At 42.3% G+C, this 27211-nt stretch overlaps 1 protein-coding gene across 3 annotated transcripts; it reads right to left on the bottom strand.

Annotated features, from left to right (window-relative positions):
* Positions 1 to 356: 356 nt before the first annotated feature.
* Positions 357 to 27010, bottom strand: LOC116424512 (high-affinity choline transporter 1). Of its 3 annotated transcripts, XM_076367645.1 has the most exons (15): positions 26839 to 27009; positions 26503 to 26723; positions 19450 to 19591; positions 16835 to 17059; positions 12350 to 12457; positions 9541 to 9769; positions 8904 to 9132; positions 8302 to 8539; positions 7789 to 7895; positions 7112 to 7215; positions 6868 to 6998; positions 6019 to 6296; positions 4730 to 5350; positions 4075 to 4270; positions 357 to 3114 (listed from the first exon to the last, which is right to left on the bottom strand). In XM_076367645.1, the coding sequence occupies exons 4-15, from the start codon at positions 17004 to 17006 to the stop codon at positions 2831 to 2833; spliced, it is 2697 nt and encodes an 898-aa protein (XP_076223760.1). In that variant the 5' UTR covers positions 17007 to 17059; positions 19450 to 19591; positions 26503 to 26723; positions 26839 to 27009; the 3' UTR covers positions 357 to 2830. The 3 variants fall into 3 exon arrangements, with proteins under 3 accessions (XP_076223760.1, XP_076223761.1, XP_076223759.1); XM_076367646.1 differs by having other exon boundaries at positions 357 to 3104; positions 4074 to 4270; positions 26503 to 27010; XM_076367644.1 differs by having other exon boundaries at positions 26503 to 27010.
* Between the last annotated feature and the right edge of the window lie 201 nt (positions 27011 to 27211).

Raw genomic sequence — 27211 nt, 5'->3', positions numbered from 1 at the left:
CGAAAATTGAACGGTAAAACTCAGTCGAGTCAAGAACGTTTCTCCGCGCCGCAAGCGAAACCAAGATGGCTCCGAGTGGCGAAGCTCATGCTGCTGCTTCTATCTCTCACAACTACGCGTATCAACCCCCGTATTCCGTATTTCCCTCTTTCCCTTTCTCCCTGGACATCAGAAGTGGTAGCAGCGTGCACCATTCTTAAACGCAACATCTCTCTCTCTCTCTCTCTCTCTCTCTCTCTCTCTCTCTCTCTCTCTCTCTCTCTCTCTCTCTCTCTCTCTCTCTCTCTCTCTCTCTCTCTCTCTCTCTCTCTCTCTCTCTCTCTCTCTCTCTCTCTCTCTCTCTCTCTCTCTCTCTCTCTCTCTCTCTCTCTCTCTCTCTCTCTCTCTCTCTCTCTCTCTCTCTCTCTCTCTCTCTCTCTCTCTCTCTCTCTCTCTCTCTCTCTCTCTCTCTCTCTCTCTCTTTTCACACGATCTAATCACCTAATCTATCCCGTACATAATTACCTAGTGCTTAAGTCGTGCCCGGTAAAGGTATCGTTATCGTGTGCAACGACGAAACTGGCCAAAGGTCCTCGATCTATTCCCGCGAATCGATCGTCCTATCTACACGGAGCAACACGCGGAAAAAACGGGTATCATCGCGTCTGCTCGTTATTTGTACAAAAATTAATCACCGCACGAACGTCGAGTCGGGTTCATTGGGTCCGCGAGTCAGTCTGAGCGGGGTCGGTCTAACGAAAACTATTGATCGAGCGCTGCCTCCCTTCGAACAGATCGTTGATCTGGCAATGGAATCCTTTCGCTCCATCGATTTCTAGAAAATAACCTTCTCAATTGAACTTCTTCGTAAATTTTCCTTTTGACTCGAAGTAGGGAGAGATCCATCAGATCAGGCGATGAATTGTGCTTAGTAGAAAAACAGGTTCGGTTCCATGAGAATGCAATACGACCGGTTGATCTTTGCTCGCTAAAATCGCCGATACTTGCGTTTCTTTCTTTCTAATCGTATCATCAAGCTTGTTCAAGACCCTTTTATCGGCTCTTCTTTTCAAATTTCGCAAACTAATCCCTAACAATTTTCATGTATAGAAACATCGAAAATTCGCTCGTTTCGAGTAAAAATAGATTCAGGCATCGGCGCGACAAAGAACCGAAGGGACGCAGCCTCGGGTAGCCTACAGAAGCACACGAGAATCGTGCAGTTACCGGGAACCAGGGTGAAAGACTATTATCGTGACTCGGAGCACAGGTTCCCAATTAACTTGATTGACTTGTCCGCGTCGCGTTCCGCCGGGTGAACGCACGACAGCTTCGTCTCGGTGATCTCACCGTAATTTCGACGTTCACCCGGTATACAAAGTACAAATAGCCGCTCTCGAGTGAATTAACTGTAAGTACAATGACTAGCGGTGTTCATTGATCACGAATCCATGGAATGTTGCGCTGACAATTCGCTAAATTACTTTACACGGTGACTCGTAACGACTGTGAGTGTTCTGATCCACGGCTAAGTGAAGTTAATCTTACGCTAGTGTAGGTTTTAAAGAATTCTAGATCTTCGAGGATGAAAATGGACTACGGATCTTAGATGAAAATGAATCGATTTGGTTAGAAAATGATTCCTCTCTGTCTAAGAAGAAATATGGGTTAATTGTATGTATATGGTCTTAAGAGAAATGCGAATCATTTTCGGCCAAGGTACTGAAATAAAAATGTTTTTGAGTGTTGATGAATCTAATGGTACAAGTCCGCCATTTACGCGAGACGCTTGAGATCGTTTGGAAAGTACATTACGCGTTTCTTGTAAATTTTTCGAAAGTCCTTTGGGATTCTCCGACGAGTGAAATAAAAAAAGTAGGACTAATACTCTAGTAGTCCGAGAATCGAATAATTCCGTGGTCGAGAATATTCCAATGTTGGTTTAAAATCTTTCGTAGAAAAACAGGGACTCTAGAAAATCGTATAACGGGCAGTGGTAGAGTTGTACGATAGTTGAAGAGGAAGTAGAAAAAGGGCTCGGGCTCGTAACTGATCAGGCGGGATTCGATTGTCCTCAGTTCGTGGTCCTTGTATAACTACTGGAAAAAATACAGTGACTTCTTAAAATGACGTTGGTTTTTCGTCGATGTTTCAGTATCTGATCAAAATTGACTGATTTTTAGTACTTCAGTGCTTCCAATGAGCCGAGTCAGTAGCTCCAAACAAATGTATGCGATGATTGCATAGGTTTGAGAAAGTAGGATTCACATTAATCGAATATTACAAAAGGGGAAGCACGCTAATGATGTTTTCTTCGCCTGTACTGACCCAACCCGATCAACAAACTTCAATTATTCCAATGTAAATAGATATTGTAGCTTTTAAACAACTACCTGGCGTATTTTGCATAATAAAATACAGATCATAATAAGATACAGGTATATTAACCCTTTGCGCTCGAGTGAATTTCACTGACAACTTCATTTGATACAGTCGAATTATGAAGGTTTAATATTTAATTTGTAATATTCAATATTTAATATTAAACTTTCCATAATGCATAACTATATGGAATATAGAAATAAAATAGCTTTGTTCCCTAATTTACATCTGAACTATCGTTAAAATAGTTTCTACAAACATTGCAAAGGGTTAATATGTTCAAATGTATACTGATATACAAACAGGTATATACTGACAATATATACCAATATATACCGATATATAGTGTACTACCATTAGAAACGCACACTTCAACATGCAAAAGACCCCGAGGCAGCTGAGAACCACTGACACAGTCCCCAAAAGTTAGTCACTGCATTCCTTCCAGCCACTATACGTGATGACGTCTTCAAAACCTGCTGACCGCCTCGTCGTCGGTCACGAAATAGTTCGAGTTCTTCACGGCCGAGCTGTACATGCTGTACGTTGGACTGCAAACGACCAATCCGGTCGTGCAACCGCTTAGCTCTTTCTCAGTGGTCACGGATCCGTGGCGAGCGATCGAGGACCTCCTGTCCTTCTTCACCAAGGTCATCCGACAGTCCTCGGGGCGCAGTGGCATCGAGGGATAGGCCGGTTGCCTGGCGAGGGTGGTTAGCGCGCGGTCGCCCGTGTCATTGAAGCTGCGCAAACGTTTGAAAGCATAATCGGAGAGGGTGTTCGACGACTCACGAAACTGGTGATGATTTTTGTTAAAGCTAGTTACGACCGTGTGGAGGTCGTAACATACAGAGGTGACAGAAGTTGAAAAATATTGTATTGTTTGAGTAAAACTTTTAGCGGAGACTCGTTAAATGCTCACACTGAAAAGTAAGGAGCATTTAATGAGTCCGCATAGTAACTAGTTCTATGAGAATGTACAAAGTAACTAACATCGAACACTTTCGTCTAAGCTGCGATCAATTTGCGATAGTTAAGCGAAGCTTCTAATGATACTGCGTGGATCCTTTAAATGTTCGCTAGCTGTTCCATTTAGTTTCAAGTGCATGTATAAAATTGTGTTATTTAAACGAGAATCTCGATATAAAGATGTTAATCGTTGATTTAATATTAACTGATTATTGATTGATAACGAGCATTTAATGGATCCCTAGAATTTCTAGGTATTCTATGAAAGAATTCAAAGTAACGCACACCGAGCAATATATTGCGAAGCGAGTTTTAATTAATGCGCCATGTTCAAGTAAGCTTCTATCACTACTGTGGTCCCTACTGGCACTACTGTTGGGACTTGTTAAATGCTCGCTAGTTATCCTCAAAGCTTGATACTCTAGTGTGATCCAAATGAGGATTCGGACACAGAGAAACTGACGACTACTGTGCGGATCTTTATGCATCAATCTGATCTTTATGAATCAAACATCTTTCTTAAGAAACACTATGAAAAACACTATACTTTAGATATTTCATATATTCATAATTCCACTTTATTTATTACTATTATATTTTATATTTGCACTTTCAAATTTCCCGTAAATCCGTAAAAATCCGCGTTCTACTGATGACCTATGTTCTCTAAGTAGCGAGCATTTATCAAGTCCCCACTGCAGACCAATTCTACGCGTACATAACGCCGCGTCTATTATAGATACCTGTGATGCCTGACGATCCCCCTCTTGATCCTGCAGTGTTCGTTCCCACCTTGACCCTCCAGGGCCGTGCCATGGGTTTTGCATGCCTCCACGCCCATGGGAACGGGAGACAGAGAACCGGGTCCGTAGGAACCGCTACTCTGCCTTCTGTCCAAAATGTGAACGAGCTCCACCGACGGGGTCGGTGAGAACGTCCCCTGCGAACGCGTGAAACGAACGCACACCCGGTGACCCCCGTGAACCGAACTCACGATCAGACAAAATACAAATGAAAGAGAACGCAGGAACAGAGACCTTCTTTATTCAGGAAACAGGAACGTCCAGGACGGGGACACAAAAAAAAAACAGTTGAACAAAACTTTGTCTCAAATGGTTTAATAAAACAATGACGGAAATCAAATCAACAAAGGTACAAACATAAACAAGTAACAAAGAACGTTATTCATTCTCAGAGATGGGCAAGAAGTGGCTCGATCAAATCAAAATCTATTACAAATGAAATATTCTGAAGTGAACGTATAACAATAATCCCCTAAGGCTGTAACAAAGAATTTCATATTGCCCGCAGTCCGCTGAACCCAAAACTTAGACTCCTCAAACCAAATGTTCCCCATCTCTTTGCTTGGCTACAAAGCAGTGACATCCTGCTCGCTCACCTGCAACGATGGTCTTCTCAGAGTACCACCCTCCATACCAACCAGCTTCACTCCCTTCACGTTCTTTTTCATCCCTATGGTGGTCAGCATGCTGTCCGGAGTGTTCTGAATCTCAGCGTTACTCCTCTCCACGATGCTGATCCTCTCGTTCTCTCTGATCTTGTCGTTCCCCAATGACGTGTCGGTTATCCTGGTGTAATGGGGGCCAGGTGTCATGGGCGCGGGCATCGTGCAGTTCATTGGAACCGTGGTTAAACCTACGGTGTTGCCAGTTGAAATCACGGGTAGCATCTGGCCGATCGAGCCACGCAGGTTCCTCACGCCTAAAATTTGGCCTCTGGACACGTCGTTCGGTTGTATTGGGGTGTAGTGAGTTGGGGTTGGGATAGGTCTGGGGTGGATCGAGTTCCTTAGAGTCTGCAGGTGCTGAAGACTCTGGTTTGCTTTTTGCACGGCGACGCCCATGTTGTTGATCTTTGGTGTCTCCTTTTCGTAAGGGTCACCGCCTAGAGTGCTATTGTCGCGGTCGGTCATGTCCTCTACGGAGTTCGTGGTTGTTCTGTCGTCATCGTAGCTTCCGGTTCCTATTCCGTCGCAGGAGTCCATCCCTGACGTCGATTTCTGAGGATAAGTGAAGACGATTGATATTTGATTAATTCATATTTTGAATGATACGTTTAACAATGACTTTATGAACATCTGGTGTACGGTTTATTCTATCGTTCATAGGAAAATGTACGTTCACTTGGATCTTAATTAGAGATTTAAGAATTAACAATTGAAATATATATATATATATGTTCGTGTAATTGCATCCATCAAAATTGACGTAAATTTTTACCTAATAACGTTTACGATATTCAATGTGCGTCGACTTGACGCGTTCCGTACACCTAGTGTTGAAGAACTGGGAATATAGTGATTGGTAGTCGGTTAATATGTCGATATGATCTCGAAAGAAGTTCTTTTGCGTTCAACGACAACTAGAAAACGTAAGAAAATGTTCAAACTTAATTCTTTCCGACTCTAAGAGATATTATTCTACTATTTTCCATTTATTCTCGTTTTATTGGAATACAAGGAATCACCGGTATCGTTTCGATCGGCTCGATAAAAAAGGTTGCGGGAATTATTCATAAGGCTGGGTTGCTCGCGAAAGAAAAGGAAACATCCTCGAACACTTCTGTCGCCGATCCATCAATATTTACCGACATATTCAAGACGGTTTCATGAATATGCAACGCGCACGCCCACTCGGGCCGTGGAACGTTTTGTTTAAAACGGCTCACATTAACGGAAGAAGTGTCCATTAAAGCGGCGCCGGAGCTGCTTTGCACCACCCCCGACTGGTCCTTCGATTTCCCGGGCGAGTAAACGCTGAGCACGTCGCAGCAGCGCGGGAAATAGCCCTTCCCGAGGAGATTTCTAGTGAAGAAGCTCGTGATGAGCTGGGTGAAGAGGGCTGCCAACATGGCGCCGGTCCGGAACGGAAACTTCTGTGTCTGCGTTTCCGTGTCGTAGAACGGGTACTCGATCAGTGCCGGCACTCCTAAACCCTTCTCGCCGCCTAAATACGCGAGCGGAACGTCAATGAACGCGCGGATTCAACTGAAGATTAAACAGAGTATTTAACGCTAGAAGTATTCGATAAGTGAAAATTAACCACTTCTGGATGTTTATTTTGCAATTGTTGGAAACGTAACTAAAGTAGCTTCTCTGAGAAATTATCAAGGAAACTGATTTATTAACATGCTAATTGAACTGCAAATCAATTGAAATTTCAATAGATCCATCCTTAGAATTATTACAGAAAAATTTGAAAAAGTCAATTTGACTGCTCGGTAGTTTTAGTGTTTTACCGTTAGATATCTGTCAGCCTGTAGATCGTCGAATATTTATTGTTTCAGTGATTCTTTATGTAAAGTAAAATTTCCTTAGTTGCAATTATTTCAATATGTCAGTTATGTTCATCGAAAATTTTAATATATTTTTCTGTTAATGATTATGTTAGTGCTAATTTAACGATTCTTTTCAATACTCCGTGTAGTGATATTCTTATCTCCTTACGATTAAACGACGTTGAAGGAGACAAAGAATTTCTTTTTGAATATTTTCAATAGACGTTACAAATTGCTCACCACAAAGACGCAATACAACAGCGACGAAGTAACCCGCCAGGCATCCGTAAGTGTCCACCAAAGAGGGCCAATGGACGACCGTCAACAATTGGGGGAACAGTACCACGTAAACAAGATCGGAGCACAAGTACCTTGAACGAGAAATATATCCGGTTGAATTACATCTCCATCCCTCTGTTTTGTTGCCGTCGAGCATCGAGATAGGACCAGTCAAAAGAGCTGATTAAAATGGTTTTGTACTCACGACAGATAATAAACGCTGTCCACCGTGAGCGCGATTGCGGTAGACAGTACAGTGATCACGACCATGGCAATCCTGAGTATCCAGTTCAGTTCTCTTTCGGAAGCCTGGAACCACGTTGATGGAAAGAGACATAGAGAAGCCATTTATCGTATCCTATTGTGTCATTATATTACCAATTCTTAACAGAAACCGAATTAAATTTCGAACAGTAATTTAAAATTTATACGGAATCCAGAATGGCAGCAACAAGGGTACTACAGAACAGATTGTAGACTGCTGCATGACTCAAAACAATCTTTTCTTCTCTTCTTTAATTATCCTTATGCACTTAGTAAATGAATTCCTAGCCGAATGAAATTTTCAACAGAAATTTTAAATTGAAATGGAATGTAGAATGGTAGTAATAAGGGTACTAAGGAACAGACTGTACACTGTAGGCTGTAAACTTAATTTGCCTTTTAGACTGCAGCACGATTCAAAAGAATCCTTTATTTTCTTCTTCTGTTATTCTACTGCATTTAGGAAATTAATTTCCTGCTGAATTAAATTTAAGTTTGTAAATAACTGAAACTTCAATGTCTATGTAAAATGATAAAAGGAAGCTTCCGTATAATGGGGGATGTCTTTAACTTATAGCTCCTTCAATGGTTCTTTCAATCGTTTTTCTGGGCGCTTACCTTCGGTCTGAGAGTCAGTCTGTAAACGTTCCTGGCGAACATCGAACTGCTAGCCAATATGCCGGAATCCGCTGACGACATCACCGCAGCCGAGATCGCTCCCAATCCTGGTAATCGATTGCAAAGTATAGGTGTCGCGAAGAAATAGAACATTCTCGAGTGGTTCTTAAATATCTTGTTAAACCCGTTGCTTTCGGTTCGTATTTGAAATCAATATTATCTCTCTTTCGGATTAAATACACTATTTATAAACCAGTGTAGCACGATTTTATACTTCTGGTCTATTCGAATCAGCATGTATTGACCTTAGAAGTATTGATCACTAAAAGCGGTCCATTTTGGACGTTTTAGAGTAATTATACGACTACATTTATAGAAACTGAACGCTGCTTATTTAGTATTTAGTTATTTAATCATTTATCGAATGATTTTTCGTGAAGGAATGTTCACGACTTCAATGATCTCGAAATTAAGTATTTGAAACTGCTAATTATTCTAAGAGCTCACACTCACCCACGAAGGAGACCCATTGCGGCGTTAAGTAGCGCAGGACCATCGGCAACGCCGCGTTCCCATCGTGTGCCACCCAACTTTTGTTGAAACCGTCGACCAAAGACCAGTCCGTAGCACGTGCCACCACACCAATTAACGCCGATGGGAATGCCAGTATCATGCAGCCGAACATTGACGCTATCGACAGCGTCGTCGCCATTGCGGTGCTTCTCATGCTCAAGATTCGTTGGAAGTACCCCTGAAACAATATTAAAAGTATGAGCGAACCTTTAACATTTTCCGTAACGATAAGAAAAGAATTATTCGTTTAGATTGCAAAAATCTGAAGGACTTGTTAATAAATATCAAATGAAGACCTTAACAATTTTTCAGACGAAACATTTTTTACATAAATTGAAGAAGCTCTTTATACGAAATTTTTGTAAAATAATTCCTTATAATTCTGTATAAAGAATTGTATTTTATTATGTAAAGAACTTTTAAAAATTCATATTTTATTTATACAAAGAATTCCCCACGCGAAACGATAGGAAACTTCCGCTAATTGCTCAGACCGAGCTGTTTGCATTCCTGTTATTCATTGTCGTCGCGTTTGCTCTTACCTGCCACGGTATTCCGCCGAACACCAGCAACAGCATGCCGTCTACCCATTCCCCCAGATCCTCGTTCCTAATTTCCCCCAGCCATTCACGGGACACTAGGTTCTTCTCGAAGGACACGGCTGGATGGAAAACGGAGAAGGGTGCAACCACCCCTAACCCGACTACGATGCAGGCCAATTGCAAGGCATCCGTGCATGCGACCGAATATAATCCGCCAAACATAGTGTACCTTCACAGATATCATAGACGTCGGATCCAATTTGTCAGCGGGTAATAATGTGATAACGAAACTATAACGCTACTGAGAAGAAGGGGACTGCATCGAGAAGATGAATTAAAGATTGGAAAACTGCGATAGGAAAGTTGTGAAAACAATTAAGCTGTTCAAGATCATAAAAGCAAATATATAAATTTACCTTATTTCACATTGATATTAACAGTTTAAACGCTACAACGGATAATACAATTTTCGATAGAAAATTAAAGATTCATTTTAATGAATGAAACAAGAATTTAAATAAAATTGTTGAGATACAGATGGATTGATAGTAAAGTCTATTCATTGAACTTTGACTGATAAGTTCTAAGATTGAGTTCGGAATATTTGGTTTGTTATTTCTCTATGATTTCTACTTACACCACTGCCAAAAGAGCAGACGCACAGACGCTGTAATTAGGATCAACCCCTGCGACCACCGCCAACGAGCTGCCCAGAGCCCTGAGGACGGCCGCGCACCAAAACAGATCGCCACAGAGCGCAGGTAGAAACAGTAAACCGCCGACTCCGGCGCCGTATCTCTCTTGAAAGGGATCCAGCATGGTCACGTGCTCGGCTTTCCGCATAGGTCGCACGAACAACACCGCACCTGTGATCCGTGATCATCGTTTAATAAATCTGCGGTTGCCCAACGATACACCATGGACTCGTTCAATTTATTTTCGTGATAAATTCTGTGGCATAGCGGCCTCTTGTTTTTGCTCATGTGCAATGAATAATAATAATCGTATTGAAAATCTTTATCGTGTATCTAACTAATTTACGAGCCAAAGAGGTGAATAATGAGAATTATTTGTTCCAAGGTTAGAATAAATTCTGTTTATATTATTTTTCTAGTAAATTCTATAGCAGCGAATAATAAAATCTAGAAAAATTTGTGTTAGAAGTCTTCGTTACGAGTCTAACTAATTCACTATGAAGGTTGAATAATAAACATTCTTTCTTTAGAATAGAATAAAGTCTATTCAATTTACTTTTGACAGTAAATTCTATTACAGAGTAACCTTTCATCTCGACTGTCACGCAATGAATAATATCACAATATTTAAACGTTCATAAAAAGTTGTATTAGAAATCTTCGCTACGAATCTGACTCCGTTGCCAAGAGGCAAGGGGATAGATGTCGAAAGATATTTCTACCAAGAATTAAAAGAATGTTTCTGCGATCACAAAAGAGATCGTTCAACTTCGTTGCGTTTTTTTTCACCGAGTGTGCGCCCCATGCAACCCCCTAACTGCCACAACGGATCGGTCCCATGGAAACGGCAATGCCTCTTCGTCCACTTTGCGAGATTGGAAGAGGGGTCCGTAGGCGGATCATCGTCGTTCCCGATCGTCCGATCGCAGTTTTAATTCGATTTTCGAGTGAAACGCAAACTCCCTCGCTGATGTGTGTAACTTTCATTAATCGAAGTTCGATCGAATTCGTGCAGCCTCCCGCCCCTCCGGGCAGGAGCCGACATCCATCCGCCACTTTTTGGCAGAGGCTGACAGCGACTGGCAAAAGGGCTCGATGCCAATTACTCGGCACTCCGGCGAGAGCGTGGTAATCAAATGATTCATGGACCTTTCTGTTTGCCCCCTTCCACCCCTCATCCCTTTCGGATAAGTGGACACCGTGAATCGTGCAATTATTTGAATAATTTCGAATTATTTGGCAGCTGGTCTAGCCCCTCCTGCGGTCTGCAGACGAGCACGAACGAGTCGAACGTAAATACATTAGGTATGCACCTATATCACCGCACGACTTTTACATTCATTTTTATATCCTTTCCCGCTGTAACGTCTATATCGATTATCAAATTGCGACGAAAATTGCACGGGTCGTTATCCTTTAGCACGCCAAAGCTTCGCGCATTAAATTGGATCCGAATTAATGTTTAATTAAGAAAAAAGAGGAAGTATACGCGTATAACTCAAGTTTAACGATAACTACTAAGTGGGTCAACATGGTCCATTTTATATTTCTTTCTGCGCAATTAGTAAAGAGATGTGTCTCCTAAGAAATCAGTAAACAACTTGATCTACTGCAACGCATTCTAAAATAGAACTCTCGAAATCTTGATAAATACTCTTGCAATTCAGAGGGCGAATACATACATGAAAACGGTTCAAATCCGAAGCAATCGAAAAATTGTTTCAAACCGTCGAAGCTCGGTGTATCTTCTCTTCAAGATGTTACCGCCTTCTCTTCAGAATCTCTGCGGAGTAGGCTGAAAGAAGAGAAGAGGGAAGCGCGGTTCTTTCCGTCTGTTCATAAAAATCGTTGACACGATACTTCCGTCCAGCTCGTTCCCAATCCTATTATTCCTCGGTGCCGTTCCCAGACACTACGTCAGCTGCTTCGAGACACGTCGTCGTCGGCGACGGATTCAAATTGATCGGGTCTCTCGATCAGCCTTCACGGAGACGTTGTCGCGTGCACGCGTCGCGCCTCCCTTTCCCTCGCCGCGGAAAAACAAAAGGAGAGGACGCGCACGGTCTCGCGGAGAGGGTGCTCGCTCGACAAAGGATAAATTTACCTAACCGCCGGATGTCCTCGGCCTTGGCAATTTCCGATGTGACCGTGTTTCCCCATCGATCTCCCTGCCTTGCCCGTTACCTCTCCCTCGCCCGTAGTGCGTGGCAATTAAAGGGTTAAGGTTACGCTCATCGTTGATACGCGTTATCGAATGCGTTCGATGATGGGCAACCTTGGAACTGAGTACCAGCTTGTATTTTGAAGCTTTATTTATCATTTTATATTCGAAGCATCTAGGTCTTCCTGTTTATAAACACGATCTTAAGGTTAACCTTCGCTTTTCGTGTTATACGAAGAATGATGGTTACAAAATTATTTGTTTTATTGTGTAATATGTGAAATTACCATTTGTTTTATTAAATATTCTACGTTACGAATATTCTAGGCTGATAAGATTGCGAATATTACAGTTCGTTTGAAATGGTTGTTCCAATTTAATATGGCGTCAGTCGCCATTAGCCGACAAGATGGCGGCCAGCGCATTACCCCTTTTGCCTCAGAATTGTTTCTATTTTCTCAAGATTTTTAATTCTATTCATTTATTTTGTAGTTAAACATACCGAGAACTCCAAGAAGAGAAATACCTAGATTTTGTAAATTGAACGTTTGTTGCAGTTGATCTAATTTAATGATTAAATAATTGCATACCGAACAGCAGGCTCAGACTGTAGCCGAAGGGCACTTGACACCAGGCCAGTCCTCTGGTGAACATAACTTCCGCAGTCCCGTTCACGTAGGCGCCGCCTACCCACGTGGCTTCGCATGGAAAGCAGAACGGTTTTTCACAATTAGTCCATCGGCAGAGCGTGATAATCGCTCTTTCGCGGGAAAATGTTACACGCGCCGGTACCGGTGATCTGTAAAAGCCTCGTGAATTATCGGTGGACGTGGGGCTCGCCCATTGTTCATTTGACTGGGACGTGTAATCACTCGATTCGAACAGATAACATGATTCTAACGCCATTAATTAATTTATATACCTAAAAATGATGTCCCTACGATTTCAATGAACCGAATGAACACAATTACTTCCTCGTGAACGATCTCAAACATCGTAACACATTAATTATTAAACATTCCTTTGAAACAAAACTGTCGATATTATTTTGTCACTACATCAACAACCAACATCTCAACAATATCAAACATTCCAAAATAACAATCCCTAAAGAACTGAATCCACACAACCGCCAAATTATCAAAACACCAAACATACTCACAACTGATTTAAACGCAAAAGCAAACATTCCCATTCCGCGCACTACCGCAGAAACCAATAAACAAACAAATACATCAAGAACTACGACTATTTGAAAACGATCCCGCATCCACAGAATTAAACGGGGAACGAGAAATCGTCCCCATATCATCGCGCTTTCATTAATCCAATGAAAAGATCGGAGAGAAAAGCTGCGAGCGAGAAACGTGTTCCACGATATTAAAACAAGAAAAAAAGGGGGTGGGGGGAATATGAACGGTTGGTATATTTCTCAAGATCGCGTTACGCGAAAGAACACGGTGACCGACCGTGCCGCGGGTAAACGCGCAGGTAAACGGGGCGTTCTGGTTCAACCCCTTTCGACCATCGTGCATCGGTCGCCATTCATTCGGCGTGCGGCGCGGTGCCGCTCTAAACAGAAGACGTAGATAATTATGACCGCGGCGTTCCTCCCATCCCCTTCTCCGGTTCCCGACCTCCCACCCACTTCGTCGAGCGTTCATTAAGGTAATGGACGGTTGGGGAAAAATGATTTCTCCGCTCGCGGAAATAGAGCGCGAATGAATCGCAAGATGAATCGTGTTCGGGCGGAACGCGCGCTGCCTTGTAAACGGGGTATAACGTATAAAACCGGAGAACCACGGGGGGTGAGAAATGAAAGGGGAAGGACAGAGCGGGAAGAAGGGCGGAGAAAAAGGGAAATAGGTGAAAGAGAGAAAAAGCGGGAATAAAATGTTCGGGCGAGGAGTGAGGTAGGGAACGGTCGAGCGAGAAATGCAATTGACGGGGCGACAAAGCGGGATTTCCCCGGTGTCCCACTGCCTGTCCCCGATAAAAGCTCGCGTGGTGCACGCTCGCCGAGCCGAGAATAGGAGAACGCCCGTGGGCGGAGGCCGGGGAGAGAAAAAAAGGCCGGTTTCCCACGGATTTTTCTTCGTTAAGCATGAAACGTTCCCTTTCGTCACCGGGTCGCGTAACTTAATCGCTGAAATTCACGGTTTGTTTCGTTCGCGGCGATTCCCTGCGAATCGAGGATTCGACCGGATGCTTCGATCGCGTGTCTCGGAGCTTTCGTTTTTATCGGCTGCTTTTTTTCGGGGGTGTACGATTAGCGGACGCTTGTGCTTCCGTTAATAGGATTTTCTAGGGATTTAGCAGCTTACGTGGGAACTTGCGCAGCTGAATAGGTTTTTAAGCGATGAGGAAGGATTGATTTGATGACGATGTACTGGGTGGAAATGGAAGAATTAAAATTAACCTGTTCCCTTACGATTTATTTATTAATTATGATAGATACGATTACTTCGTCTAAATTCTGAGTACATTCTATGTCCATGTTTACTCTGAAGTATGGTAATTGATAACCGAGAAACGAGTCGCGTTATTATAAGGCAAAGTTATTAATTAGTTTGTATATTGGAAATTAAAAATTTCGTTTTGGAAGGATGACGTATCGTTCTCGTATGATACAAGAATTGTGTAAATTTTATTGTTAGTTTATTTAGTTTCAATCATTTCGGTTCACGTATTACAGATCAAATTAATTAACCTTAAACAAGAGTTGATGAGGCGGTAATGAATAATCCAGATAAGAATTAACAGCGATCCAATCAAGAGGTTGAAGAAGAATGAACATACTCTAAATGAGGTATGCAAATGAGAAGTAAGGATAATAAGTTAGTGAATAGATGAACAAATAAATTATAACAGTTAATACAGGCGAACTCCGCATAATCGACTTAAATAATTCGAGCCTCTCAGTCTGGGTTTTAGTCTAATGGAGATCTAACTGCGGTAATTAGGATTATTGGAATATAATCTCTAAATGTTCTTTCTCAAACCGAGAGTTTCCTAATCTGCATAAGTATCCTTCTTGAGTATACCAATCCAGGATTATCCAAATACAATTTCGAGATTCTACTAGAGAATAGATCTTCTAACTCAGCAAATAAACCTGGATTTGCTTGTTAAGGATTATCAGCGTATAATTGTTGAATCTCTTTATTTCTTTGTTTCTTATTGGAGAGTCCACGAGCACCTCGAGTCGTTTAATGAGATTTTTAATTCATGGGGTTTGATAAGTAGTTTACTTTCCAGCTCCTTTCAATATCCTCTGCTTAAATCCCTTCACTTTTTCAATAATAAGCTCTCTGTTCTTCTCAATATCCTCCGCTCGAGTCTCTTTGTTTCTTCAATAATAACCTCCTCTCGCTTTTCAATATTATCTGCTTGAATCCCTTCGTTTCTCGAACAATTACGACAGTTGGATTAAAATCCTCGTGTAAAATAAGTCTACCCTTTCCAAATCGATAACAATATACATTCTTTCTTATATTGAAAATAATCACAAACATTGAAATTTATACAAATGTTCCTTATGTAACTTCTTTCATTGCAATTTTGTAAAATAATTGAGAATCAAGAACTGCGATACAAGTCTCAGATATTATTTTATTCAGTTCTAACAAGTTTCAATAGAAAAGTCTACCTTTACCTCAAACTCTTTCGTTAAGATGTTGTAAATAATTTCCATCTTAAATTTTCAATTCTAATAAAACTGTCCACCTTGATTTCAACGTTGATTAAAATTTCCTAAGTAATTTCCATCTCAAATTTTTACGGAGAGACTAAGGCGAGGGGAGAGCAGAATGGCGTCGGCTTTAATTTCCTGAAGATCCTATTTACAATTTCGAAATTCGTTTCCTCGCGCAAAGCGACGGAACTTCCGTGCTGAACACTCGTTTCTGTCTCCATTACTTTACGAGTGATGCAGTTAAACAGATTCTCCAAGTTTCAAGGGTGGTTTCACCCCGTTAACGCGAATATAGGTCGTCGGGGAAAAATGCGCGCGGACCGTTTCCACGAGGCCCGTTGAAAATTTCATCGAATGCCGCGTGTCACACTTGGACGATGATCTTTTATGACTCGGTAAACCATCCGGTCGTCGAGGGACGCGACAATGCCTGTCGCGAATCGAAAAATCGAAACCGAAAAAGTGGGTTAGCCAAACGAAGCGTGTCGTTACGTTTTCACTGTGCCATGTTTCACGCACGAATAAATACGAATAAATGAACGAAGTAACGAGACGAAGTTATTAAAATAAAATTGTCAACGCACAATCCATTCCCCGCGTTATTCATTCGAGCAACAATTACATTCACAGGTTCTCAACGAAATCACGTCGGAGTTAAAGTGAAATTAACGAAACGAGTCACTACACGAGTGCATAAAATGAAACTGAAATGTGCCTCCAAAGAACATTGCAGTGAATAAAATACATTTACACGAGTGACACATGCATTTGCACATTCAATATTTTTACATTCATTTTGCGTTCCTTTGTCGAGTGACTCGACATCCATTTCATTTACGTCTATCACTGTATTCGATATGTTTGAATTCTATTTTCTCCAATTTTCAATGCAATTAGTGAAAATTACTGGTATTGCTTTATATTAATTAACTACATTTCAAAATGAAACACTAAAGATGTTGCAGATACATGAAAAAGGTCTCTAACGAATTATGTACAGCGAAATAGTTCTGTCCAGTTGCGAAAGAGATCATAATGCAGGTTAATAGAATATATTAGTTCTACCGGAAAGTTCCCGTCCGTTTCTGAATGAAAAGGAAACAATACATTTCCAATACATTAATTGACATTTACTAAACAATATAATGTCCATCGTTACTGATCCATTCCCAGCGTGACGGTAATTTATAGATTCCATTTCTGCAGAACGACTCCGTCTTTGGAAAGAAAATTTCCGGTAGACTTAATATTTCGGGAGTCCCGGTTGGTTTCCATAAAATCATAGTAGCTCACCCCGTCATCATAATTGGGAGAAGCGGCTAGGCTAAAAATAGATGAAAGGAGGCGCGGAAGACGTAATGGGGGTTGCTGTTTGACTCACCAATTAGGGTGAAGATACCAAGAACCGGGCCGAGGCCGCGATTCGCCAGTAGCATGGCATCCTGGCCTTGTCTTGCCTTTTTCTTCTTGACGGTGGCCGCCCAGATCCCGACGCCCAGCACTGCCAGATAAAACACGATCACGCCGGCCACCCCTAACACGTAGACCCCCATCGCGGCGGCTTCACTTCTGTCCTCGGGTGGGATAACCCTGTGCACCCCTGCAACTGTGATCACAGCGACGAAGGTAACGCGGACGTGTCTTCTTCCTTTTCTTCTTCCGTTTTCACCTTATTTCCCTGTCTTTTTGCTTATGCTCTTTTTTATTTTGCTGCCTCGTAACACGCTGTTCTAATTATACCGCGACACCGAGCGCGGTTACCGTGCTGCCGACCGCAACTTCCGTTCTATTGTTTTCAATGCGCCCGAACCAGCCGTAAGGATATTCTCATTTAAGGAATTTCAGTTAAATGGATGAATTATGATTGATTGTGACTATGATTAATCACTTAGATTATGGTATTGAGTAAGTTAGAAGAGTTTAAGGTGTGATCGATTCGTATGTTCCACGGTTCTGGAGTATGTAAACTGTTATAGAAAACATACGCCTACAGACGTGTAATTTCTTCTGCTTCCGGATAATTATAAGTTCTGAATAATCAATATATTATAAATTTAATGTTACTTTTTATAATTACCTGCGAAGGAATTCTCACGGTCACGAAGTGAGTCACGAGATAAGGGGTTGATTGCTCAGTAGTTCTAATATTAACCTTCCGCGCTGGAAAGGTGAATCACGAGAAAATGTTGAACATCCCTAATAAGAAATATTTTCCAGCGCAAAGGGTTAAATGCCAGCAGGCAACAACGCCGAGGAAATATTTTTCAATCGAATTAAACGAGACGTTGATCCGAGGGGATCAAGTTGCTGCCTCAGTTTCCTCGACAAGTCGATTCTCTTATTGTCTCCCGGTGAGCGCGACGATAGCGTCACGTTTCCACGACGGAGCCTCGCGGGGCGTTCATCCCCCGGGGCGACTGTAATTTCCTTGGGAAGTTTAAAGGCATTGTCGATGCCTCTAGCCAAAGGAGAATCGTTAATTAACAGGGTGACGAGGACGGGCTGGTAATTGCGCGCGTGTATCGCGACGGACGAAGAGAAGAAGACACAAAGTGTGCGAGAAAGAGAGAGAGAGAGGGTGAGAAAGACACAGAGAGAGTGAGAGAGGTAGAGAGTGGGGGTGCACGTTCGAGTTACTGGAATCCGCTCGACACTAATTTTCCGGCGGGCGTAATCAGTATCGACAGAACAATCGTGATACCCCGATTGTTCTTCCATCGAGAGCCTCTTGTGCCGCGTGAGTGACGGTCCCTGATGACTCGGCCGACAAGAATCGACGCTGCGTCGACGCTTCGGTGTCCGGGATAATGACGGCGGACGGATCAGCCGGTCGCGAGTCGTCAGAAACAAGCGTCAGCAGTGTTTGACTACGGTGGTGTGCAGAAAATACAGTGGAATCTTGATCATGCGATTTAACGGTAGAACCATCGGTCTAACCCGGACCCGTTCCTGATTGCTTCTTTTACAATCACTTTAAATTGCTTCTGCAATTACTGTAAAAAGCTGAGGATAATTCTTTGAGAAATGTTTAAACAGTCTGATTCAGTGCTAGCTAAACTGAAATGTAAGTGAATTGAAATGGTAATAAGTAATGACGAAAGGAAATATTCATCGTTTAGAACAGTATCAGAGTTAGTCCCTTGCAGTGACACCATGCCGGAAGAGTTAATTAAGCGGTCCAGATGAACGGAAGACTGAGGAGAAATGATTCGAAACATATTCGTAAAGTCTAATTATATACATTCCAGAGTGAGTATAATCTAGGAACGTACATTAGTTCTCTGGACAACCGAGGGGATCCCTGGATTCAACCCTCATTCACATTAAAGGGGTGAGAACATCCCTCAAACCACGAAGAACGTGACTAATCATAGTCATCCTAAGAATCAATATCCTCCATTTCCCGACACAGAATCCACGCGATCGTCCCGAAAAATCCGCTCATTGAAACGATACTTCAAAAAAAAAACGAAGCAACCTATCGGCAAAAATCGTCGCAGACGGTTCACTGAGAAAATCCCAAAAAAAAAGGAAGAGTTCCGTTTCAATTGGCCACGACAAACGCTCCGGGCGTGAAGGTATTGATCGCGCTGTGTCCAATAAAATTCGCCGCGGAGTTTCGGGTATCGTTTTCAACGGAGGCGGTGTTGTCCCGGCACGCTGCCACCGGAAAAAGAGTCACCAAGCACCGGGGGGCTAGGGAGCAAAAGTTAAAGCTCGGTAAACTCGCCGCGCGGAAGACAGAGAGGAATAGAGGGCGGTTAGAAAGAGGCAGGGTGTGTGTGAGAGGAAGAGGGAGAGAGAGAAGGCACAGTGGAGGAGCTAATCGACCGAGGCGGCAATTGCAGCGCGGATTAAAATTCAAGTGTGGCCCAGATATCGGACACGTTGGGTCGTCGGGTCGTGACCCGGGCTGGCTGGCTGGTTAGCTGGCTTGTAGGCTAGGCTAGGCTAGGCTAGGCTAGGCTATGCTAGGCTAGGCTAGGCTCTACTCACGTAAAGTTCAGCCGATCCTCCGCACCGCTCCTGCCCCTCGGCATTATTAATTCTGTATCGGGGCTGCTCGTTCCTCGTTTTTCCTTTCTTTCCCTTCCTTTTCTTCCTTTTTACACCCTTTCCTCGGTTTCGTTGGCCGGATCTGGAAAATCGTGAACGAGAAATGAGAAGAGCGGCGCTTATCCTAGCCGAGGTGTGAGGATATCGGGGTTCGGTTAAATTGACTGAGGAGAGTTTGTTTTTTCGATTTGCTTTGGAGGCCATGCGATGTTTAGCTTGTTTTGTTGATTCTTAGGCGATCAGAGCTGTGTAGCGTTGTTTATGAGATGCTGGAAGACGGGGAGATCGATTTTTGGGGAGGCTTCGAGCGTCTTGATTTGTTGTGAACTGTGAGAGGTGATTCATGGGGTTCGAGGATAGTTGAATTCGTTTGGCTAACAAGAGAATTTGGTCTTTTCACTGTGTCGTGTAAGGACGATTCTGAATTAAAAACGTTAGGCACGCGTACTTTCTTTGTTAACCAAATTTCGCGTAAGAGTAATCGAAACAGCCCTCATGGGGAGAAATTTGAATTGCAGATTCGCCTGGACCAAGCTCTAGGATGATCCTTTCAGTCCGAAGTAACTTCCGCCTGTATTTTTCAATTTTAAGTGCACCAGTGTGAAATCAAGCCTCTGTTTTCGGTTATATTTATGTCTGACTCTACAGTAAACTGTTTTTCAGTGAACCTTCGGCATTCAGATTTGGAAATCCCTTTGAAGGATCCCAGGAGCTCTCCGGATCGAGCGTTCCGCTCGATGCACATGGATTCGCGGCGATTTTCTCGTCGAATTAGCATCCGTGGAGCCTGAAATCCGTTTACGACAGTTTCGCGATGATTTCAAAGTGAATTCGTTAATATTTCGCGTCGCGAGCCCGGCCGGGCCGCGTGCTTCAGGAGCTCGAGCGGCGGGAGCGCTTCGTTTCGAATAACTTCCGGTGCGGCGAGGAGCGCGCGCACGTTTTCTGCAATCAGGGACGTTTGAAATATACGATGCTATGAAAGGAACGTTCTCCAGCTCGACGAAGGATATAGCAAAATACAAACACGTTTCACCTGTGACGCGTTAACCTTTTAGGTGACGAATACAAATTTTTAGGAGAAGTACGCCTATTTTCACGATACACGTTAACTAACATGTCATTCCTAAGGAAAATGAATATTTTTACACAAAATGCTGGTATTAATAATAATAATAATGCGAGGGTGATTACTGTATCGATTCTATGCTAGTGGCTTCGCAATTATGCAGTCCGCTGGTTCGCATTGTACTGATATCGAAGTATGTTGTTTCAAGGTGATGCCACCTGGAACTAAAGGGTTGAACGATTCCACGTGAAATTCTGAGAATCCGTGGAACTTGTTCCGTAAAACTGATGTTCACAGTTTCAGAACTTCTCTGGGAATAAAGTAAAAAAGGTTGTACAGAGCAAAATTAGATATTGATTTTGTACTTTAATAATACACAAACGAATTTATTTATAATTAACGAGGGTTAGTGCAGAGATTATTTGACTAAAAAAGCTTCAAACGATTGAGATCACTCAGAATTCGAACGGACAAAGAGAATTAAGGGTACAAAGATTTGGTAGACCTTTAGTTTCAAATGCAAAAAATCGGAGAAAGACAAATGAACTGTAATGATAAAATAAACTACGTAGGAGTGTATTTTAAACAAGTGAATATCCATAGAAATGGTTGTCGATACCAATGTAAACGACCACCATTTCAGATAAAAATTTCACGCGGTAAAGCAAGCAAAGAAGAACGATGTTGGGGCGCAACCGCGAATGAAAGATTCATGAAAAAAAGACAAGTGGATGTAAATTCAGCGAAGAAAACCGAGCGAATAGAAATTTCACGAATGAAACCCGAGCACGAGTCTTACACGAGAAATCCAGTGTTTATCGAGTGCCATTTGTAATCGGGGCGAACGTGACGTCGCGCGCGTTAAACCGTTCGAGTTATTAACACTTTATCTACCGGAAGCCTATTAACAGGCTTCTGAATGGCTGCGAAATTGACAGGAACAAATGAATCTCAGTTCTCTTCGGTTCAAATTAAATTCTGTATTCGTGTTATCAATTGTTACACTTTAAAGGAGACGTGGATATAGATAAATACAGAATTCTCCCTTTGTTTCTAGTAAATCATCAACGACAAAGTACTTCTTGCCGGTGCAACGATGACATAAATCATAGGTTAATTAATCATCGACATTTAGAAGTTCATTAACACGTTGACTACGGTGGCCACTGATGATCACTTCTCAATTGCTTGAAAACAATTAGGTACAATGTATAAGATAATTGATACAAAATGAAAACGTTTAACGGTATAAGTTGATAATAGCGTAATAATTGTAATATCAAGTAATTGATAATTGTTTATACTTGTCTCCGCTACAAACGAATGATTAGTGAATTGAAAGGCTCGAAATTTTCGTGGCAATCAACGTGTTAAATAATTGCCGGCAGATAAAGGGTTAAAATAACTGGGAAACGAGATGTTAGGAGAGGATTACGCGCGAAAAGGTTAAAGCGAGTCCCATTCAGCCTGTGCCAGCCATCGAGATTTCCTTTACCCCGCCTCCCGTCAGCCGGCGATCCACCATTCTCATTTACAAACCAATTAAAACGAGCGCGACCGGTGTTTACATATTCTGCCCCAATCAGAAACATCGCATTAACCTCCACAAACACGGAAAACCGACAATCAATAAATTAACCTGCGCCGGTACCAATTGCCGATCGCTTCGAGCAAACGGTCAATTTCTCGCTGGCCCATCCCCGCTCGCAAATATTCACGGTCTAATTGATGTTGCACGCTAACATTTGGAAGAGGTGAAGCCCCGTTTGAAGCTTTATACAAATGGTCGGATATGGGAATATGTTTGGTAAATACGAACCATCGTTTTCAGGAAAAAATGCAAGTTTCGAGCCCTGGACAAATGTCGGGGTGTACGAAAATGTTTGCAAAATATGAACTGTTTTTAAGAAAAAATACAAACGTGGAGCTCTGGACAAATATTGGGGTATATGAAAATATTTGAAAAATATGAAGCACTACTGTTAGGAGAAATGTTATGAAGTTTGGTAGAGGTTAAATTTCTGCTATTGCTACCGATAAAAATCATGTCTTTCATAGGTCATTTAACTGAGAAAGTGATCAAAAACAGTGTATCAATTGAAGAACCTAACGTTTGAAAATTTTGATTTTTGTTAGACACTGGATATATCTATAGAAAACTTTGATACCTAATAATAGACAATTCTTCCTCAGTTCTATATTTTAGAGTTTCTAGATTAATCAATCTAATCAATATAAATATAAATTATGATACATGTAACTCAGCATTACAGATTAGGATTCAGTATTAAAGCAAAATATCAAAACTATGATAAACATTTAAAGAAGTTTAACATAAAGCAACAAAACTCTTCCGTAAACAATTCCATTGTCAAAACCTATTCACGAAAACCAAAAAGCTCAACAAAAAGCTCATCCCTGCACTTCAATATTTCCCCAACTATTTCCAAACTTTCCATCAACAGAACTTTCCTTGGCCCTACATCCTCTCCACACATTCATTCTCCCTTAGCTGAAGCAGAACACCAGTCGCGAATCAAAACCGACCGCGGAAAGAGTAAAAGCCGGAGAAGGCGATGAAATTTGCGTTGACGCGCACCCCGTTTCGCGCGTAAACGTTTCAAAGGTGTAATTGTCGAAGAACAAAGCTCAGCCACGCCGGTCGTTCGTTACTGAAATCGCTTACTAATTAAGTGTAACGAAAAAAATTAACGAGCGAAAACCGCCGCGGAGACAAGAATAAATACCAGTGCAGAGAAACAGAGAAAGAGTGAGAAAGAGCTGGTAAGAGGTAGAAAAGAGAGAGAGGGAGGGAGGGAGAGAGAGAGAGAGAGACAGAGAGGGAGGTCTCGTTATAAATTTGTAGAAAACGCGGGTGAATTGGAATGGATGAAAAGCGTTTCAGAGAACCGTACACTGCGAGCAGCACTCTGAAGAGATTAAGGAACGAGACGGGCTGGCGACGGAGGCAGGAGAGGGGGATGAAGAAAACGTCGAGGGTTAAATGACTCGTCCGGGGAATAAGTTTAAGGACCCGACGGTCTGTTTCCTTTCGAAGAAAATTCGCTCGCAACGCTGCTCGATTATCGTAACGTTTCTATTTTTCTTCTTCTTCTTCTTCGGTTCTTCATTTTTTAGGAAGGCAAGAATGTTCTCGATGTTTCTGGATTAGGGATGATGAAACAAGAAAAGAGGTGGGAGAGGGAAAATATTGTTTCCTATAGGGAAACGGTTTTCGTTTGTGCTTGGAATCGTGTGGTTTCGAAGTTTTCCTACAGTGTCTTTGTTTTGTGCACTGATTTGGGCGGGTCTGAAACGATTGGCATAATATTTGAAGGTTTCGGGAATGGAATTTAGAAAATTGGATCTTTGGAAGTAACTGTTCTGGAGAGTTTTGCTGGAGTTTGTGCTTTGAGACTGTTCGGTGTTTGAAGAGATTTTGTAATTCGAAGTATTGAAGGTTTTCTGTGGGTTTGATGATTACGTTAAGCTTGTTTGTGTTTAAAAGTGATGTATGAATTAGAATAATGAATTAAATGAATCATTTGAGATGCAGTGAAATATGAATCAGCGCCGAGGTATTTTTAATCGAGTTACATGAAATTCAAATCTGGAGAGTTTGGATTAGAAAGAGCTGGTAATAAACGAGTTTCTTGAAACAATCGAAGCGCCACGAACTAGAAATCAAGAAGATTGGTCATTCTCTAGTGCAGGATTTCGCGGAAGATCCTATTTATGGAGTTTCCTGGCTGAGCAGGATATTTTGGAATGGATGAACGCCGAATACAAAGTTCTAGAATCGATATTCGATGAATAGGAAGATTTTAGGATCGGCCTCGGTTGAATAAGTGGCTCCGTAGTCGATGTTTGTCGACGAAGAGGTCTCAGAATCGACGTGTGTCCTTCTTCAGGGTTGAAGTGAAGCTTTTCAATTTCCTTTTGATTGGAAGAAGTGGATTACTTGGGGTTTTTCGAAACAAAGTCGGCGCAGCTTTGTTTTTCTACTGTAAAACAGGCTGAAGTGCCTCGCTTAAGCTTCTACATTCGAATTATGAAGCGTAGAATTTACATGAAGTCACTTTTCTCGCTGTACAAACCAGTTTTTCGAGTTTCTGCGGAACGAAGTAGGTTCTTTTTACTCTTCGATGAAGTAGGAAAGGATTCTTTTGTTCTTTGCTCGAAGAATAAGTGGATTCCTCTCTTCGTTGACGCACAAACAGGTCCTTTTAGCCTTTTTTTTCATAGAACGTTATTAGATTTTTATGGGGGCTCCTCGCAAAGGCTAAGATTCCTTTACCTTCCGGTGAAAGGAAATTGCGTTTCCGCTTTCTCGCGACGAGAACGTACGTACACCTCTGTTTCATGAAACGAATAACAAACCTTTTCACTATTTGTCGAGAGAAATTGGCTTACCGCTCGTTCTGGTTTGCCAGAGTAACGATTCTTTCGTTGCGAGCAACTAAAACCCGTATCTTTTGCTCCTCGTTCGCGGTGGAAGCTAATTTGTGCTTTAGTGAAGGAAATTCAGTGTTGCTCGTTTCGTTTTGTCATAAAGAAATTTTTATTTCTTCCTTTCAAATGAAACTTATCGTAAAGAAATAAATATAACTCACTTATATATGTATTTCTTCTTTTATTTTGTAAGATGGATCATTTAGTTCGAGAAATTTAGCGTCCTAGAAGTTCATTTAAAAATCTAAATTTTCTAGATTCCAACGAAGTGTTTTCAGTGGAAAGTCTTTTTACTCGAGAGAGACAACTCTAGGAATACAAATTTCATTAATCCCCATGTTTATTAATGAGACACTTTGAATACTTCTGTTCTGTAAAATGTAAACAAAACTTGTTCCCCTTTGTGTAGTGGGACCGGTGAATTTTATTCGGTACAAAAGCAACATCCTCGTGGAAGTCTGGGTGCTCGACAACACTTGATCGAATCCCCGGCAAGCTCTATTTCCAACGAAAGGAAACCACCCTAGGTCGTGTGACTCACCGTCCCTGCCACCGCTGACAAATCCCCAGACGCTCATTACTGCCATTTTTTTGGGAACGATTCGCCAGACCGTGCGACACCCTCACGATTTATAAATAAAATTTACGACGATCGTCGAACGCTGTTAAATACATTTTCAAATTGTTCAATCATTAGAAAACTTTATTTCGATGTTAAAACAAGAAACGAAAAATTGGAAGTTACTCTAAAAATTTCCTCGTGTCGTCACTCGGCGAATCTTCGAGATGAATTTACACTGTCATTGTCAGTATTTCAAATCCTTGTGCACCGTTAACTTCCATCTCATTAACGTCACCGTTCCATATAAATTTCTCCTTCTATTCATCGCTTGACAATCGACAAAGAGTCTGCTATGATCACCACTATTATCCTATCTTTTAGACTGGAACGTTAAAAGAGAGAGGTGTAATGGGGGGTGAGCATGACAGTTCAATTAAAGATAAGCAACAAAGGTACCGGAATTAGAGATAATACAACACAGAAAACGGACGGGAGAAAATCACATGGTGCACGGTAAGGGATGAATTGACAATATAAAAGAGTCAGACTCTATCAAATTCACCAATTCCTTAACACCCAGCATTCTCCTTTACCAGCCAACGTCACAATCTATCCTACACACCAAAAACTCTACCACAGTCACAACCCCCAAGCCGCGAATCCATCCCCAATCCCCTAAAACACTCAACATCCCCAACACTACGACAATTCCAAAAAAAAACAATGCACAACTTAAATCCCCTCTACCAGTTACACTATCAACCCTCATCCATAAAAACAAGCCCCATCAAACCCCAGTAAAGAACATACCCCGACAAATCCTCGGAACCTCGAGTCAATTCGAGTACCCAACGATCAGACTCCAGTTTCCTCTCCCGCAGGAAGAAGGTGGTCAACGATGGCGACTTACCACGGAAGAACACGCCTCTCACGTGAGAATCATCCCCATGGCGGTCCGGCGATCACCCGGAAACAGACGATGCCCGGCGTACACCCATGGAACCAACTCACTGACGAACCACGAAGACGAAGACTAAGAAAGGACTCGTCCTCGTGGAGCAGGATGGCGGCGAATAGGTGTCCTTCGCCGGCAGACGCGCACGTTTCACACGGAGAAGATGACAACGCGAACTGCAGATATCACGAGTGGTAGATACGAGACAAAGACAGAGAGAGAGAGAGAGAGAAAACGAGTAAGTAGATAGTATTGAAAGACAGTGTGAGGAAAATATATATATGTATATACATATATAGAAAGAGAGAGGGAGAAGAAAAGACGATCCGGTCCGAAGATAGTCGGCACGCGGACGCTATCGACGGCGAGGCGTACGCGGACGGACGTCGACGGATGGGAGCCAGGCGTACGACTGATTCCTACGCCGGACTCGCAGCATCCCGTACGGCCGACACGATCTGCGCGCTGGACCGCCACCTTGCCAGGGGGTCGTGTCGCAGAGGGAGAGAGACGAGGACGGAAGCTGTTTCCGGGGGCGGAGAGCAGCGAGTTACGCGCGACGGTGGAGGGAACGGGAAATGGGAGAACGACGAAGATGGAGAGAGATGGCGGGTTGCAGCGGGAGATGGGACGGAGATAGAGGGTAGCGGGATGTGCGGGGGAT

Source organism: Nomia melanderi, chromosome 5, assembly GCF_051020985.1.
Source record: "Nomia melanderi isolate GNS246 chromosome 5, iyNomMela1, whole genome shotgun sequence".
Classification (NCBI taxonomy): Eukaryota; Metazoa; Arthropoda; class Insecta; order Hymenoptera; family Halictidae; genus Nomia; species Nomia melanderi.
This window is presented reverse-complemented; position numbering and strand designations above follow the sequence as displayed.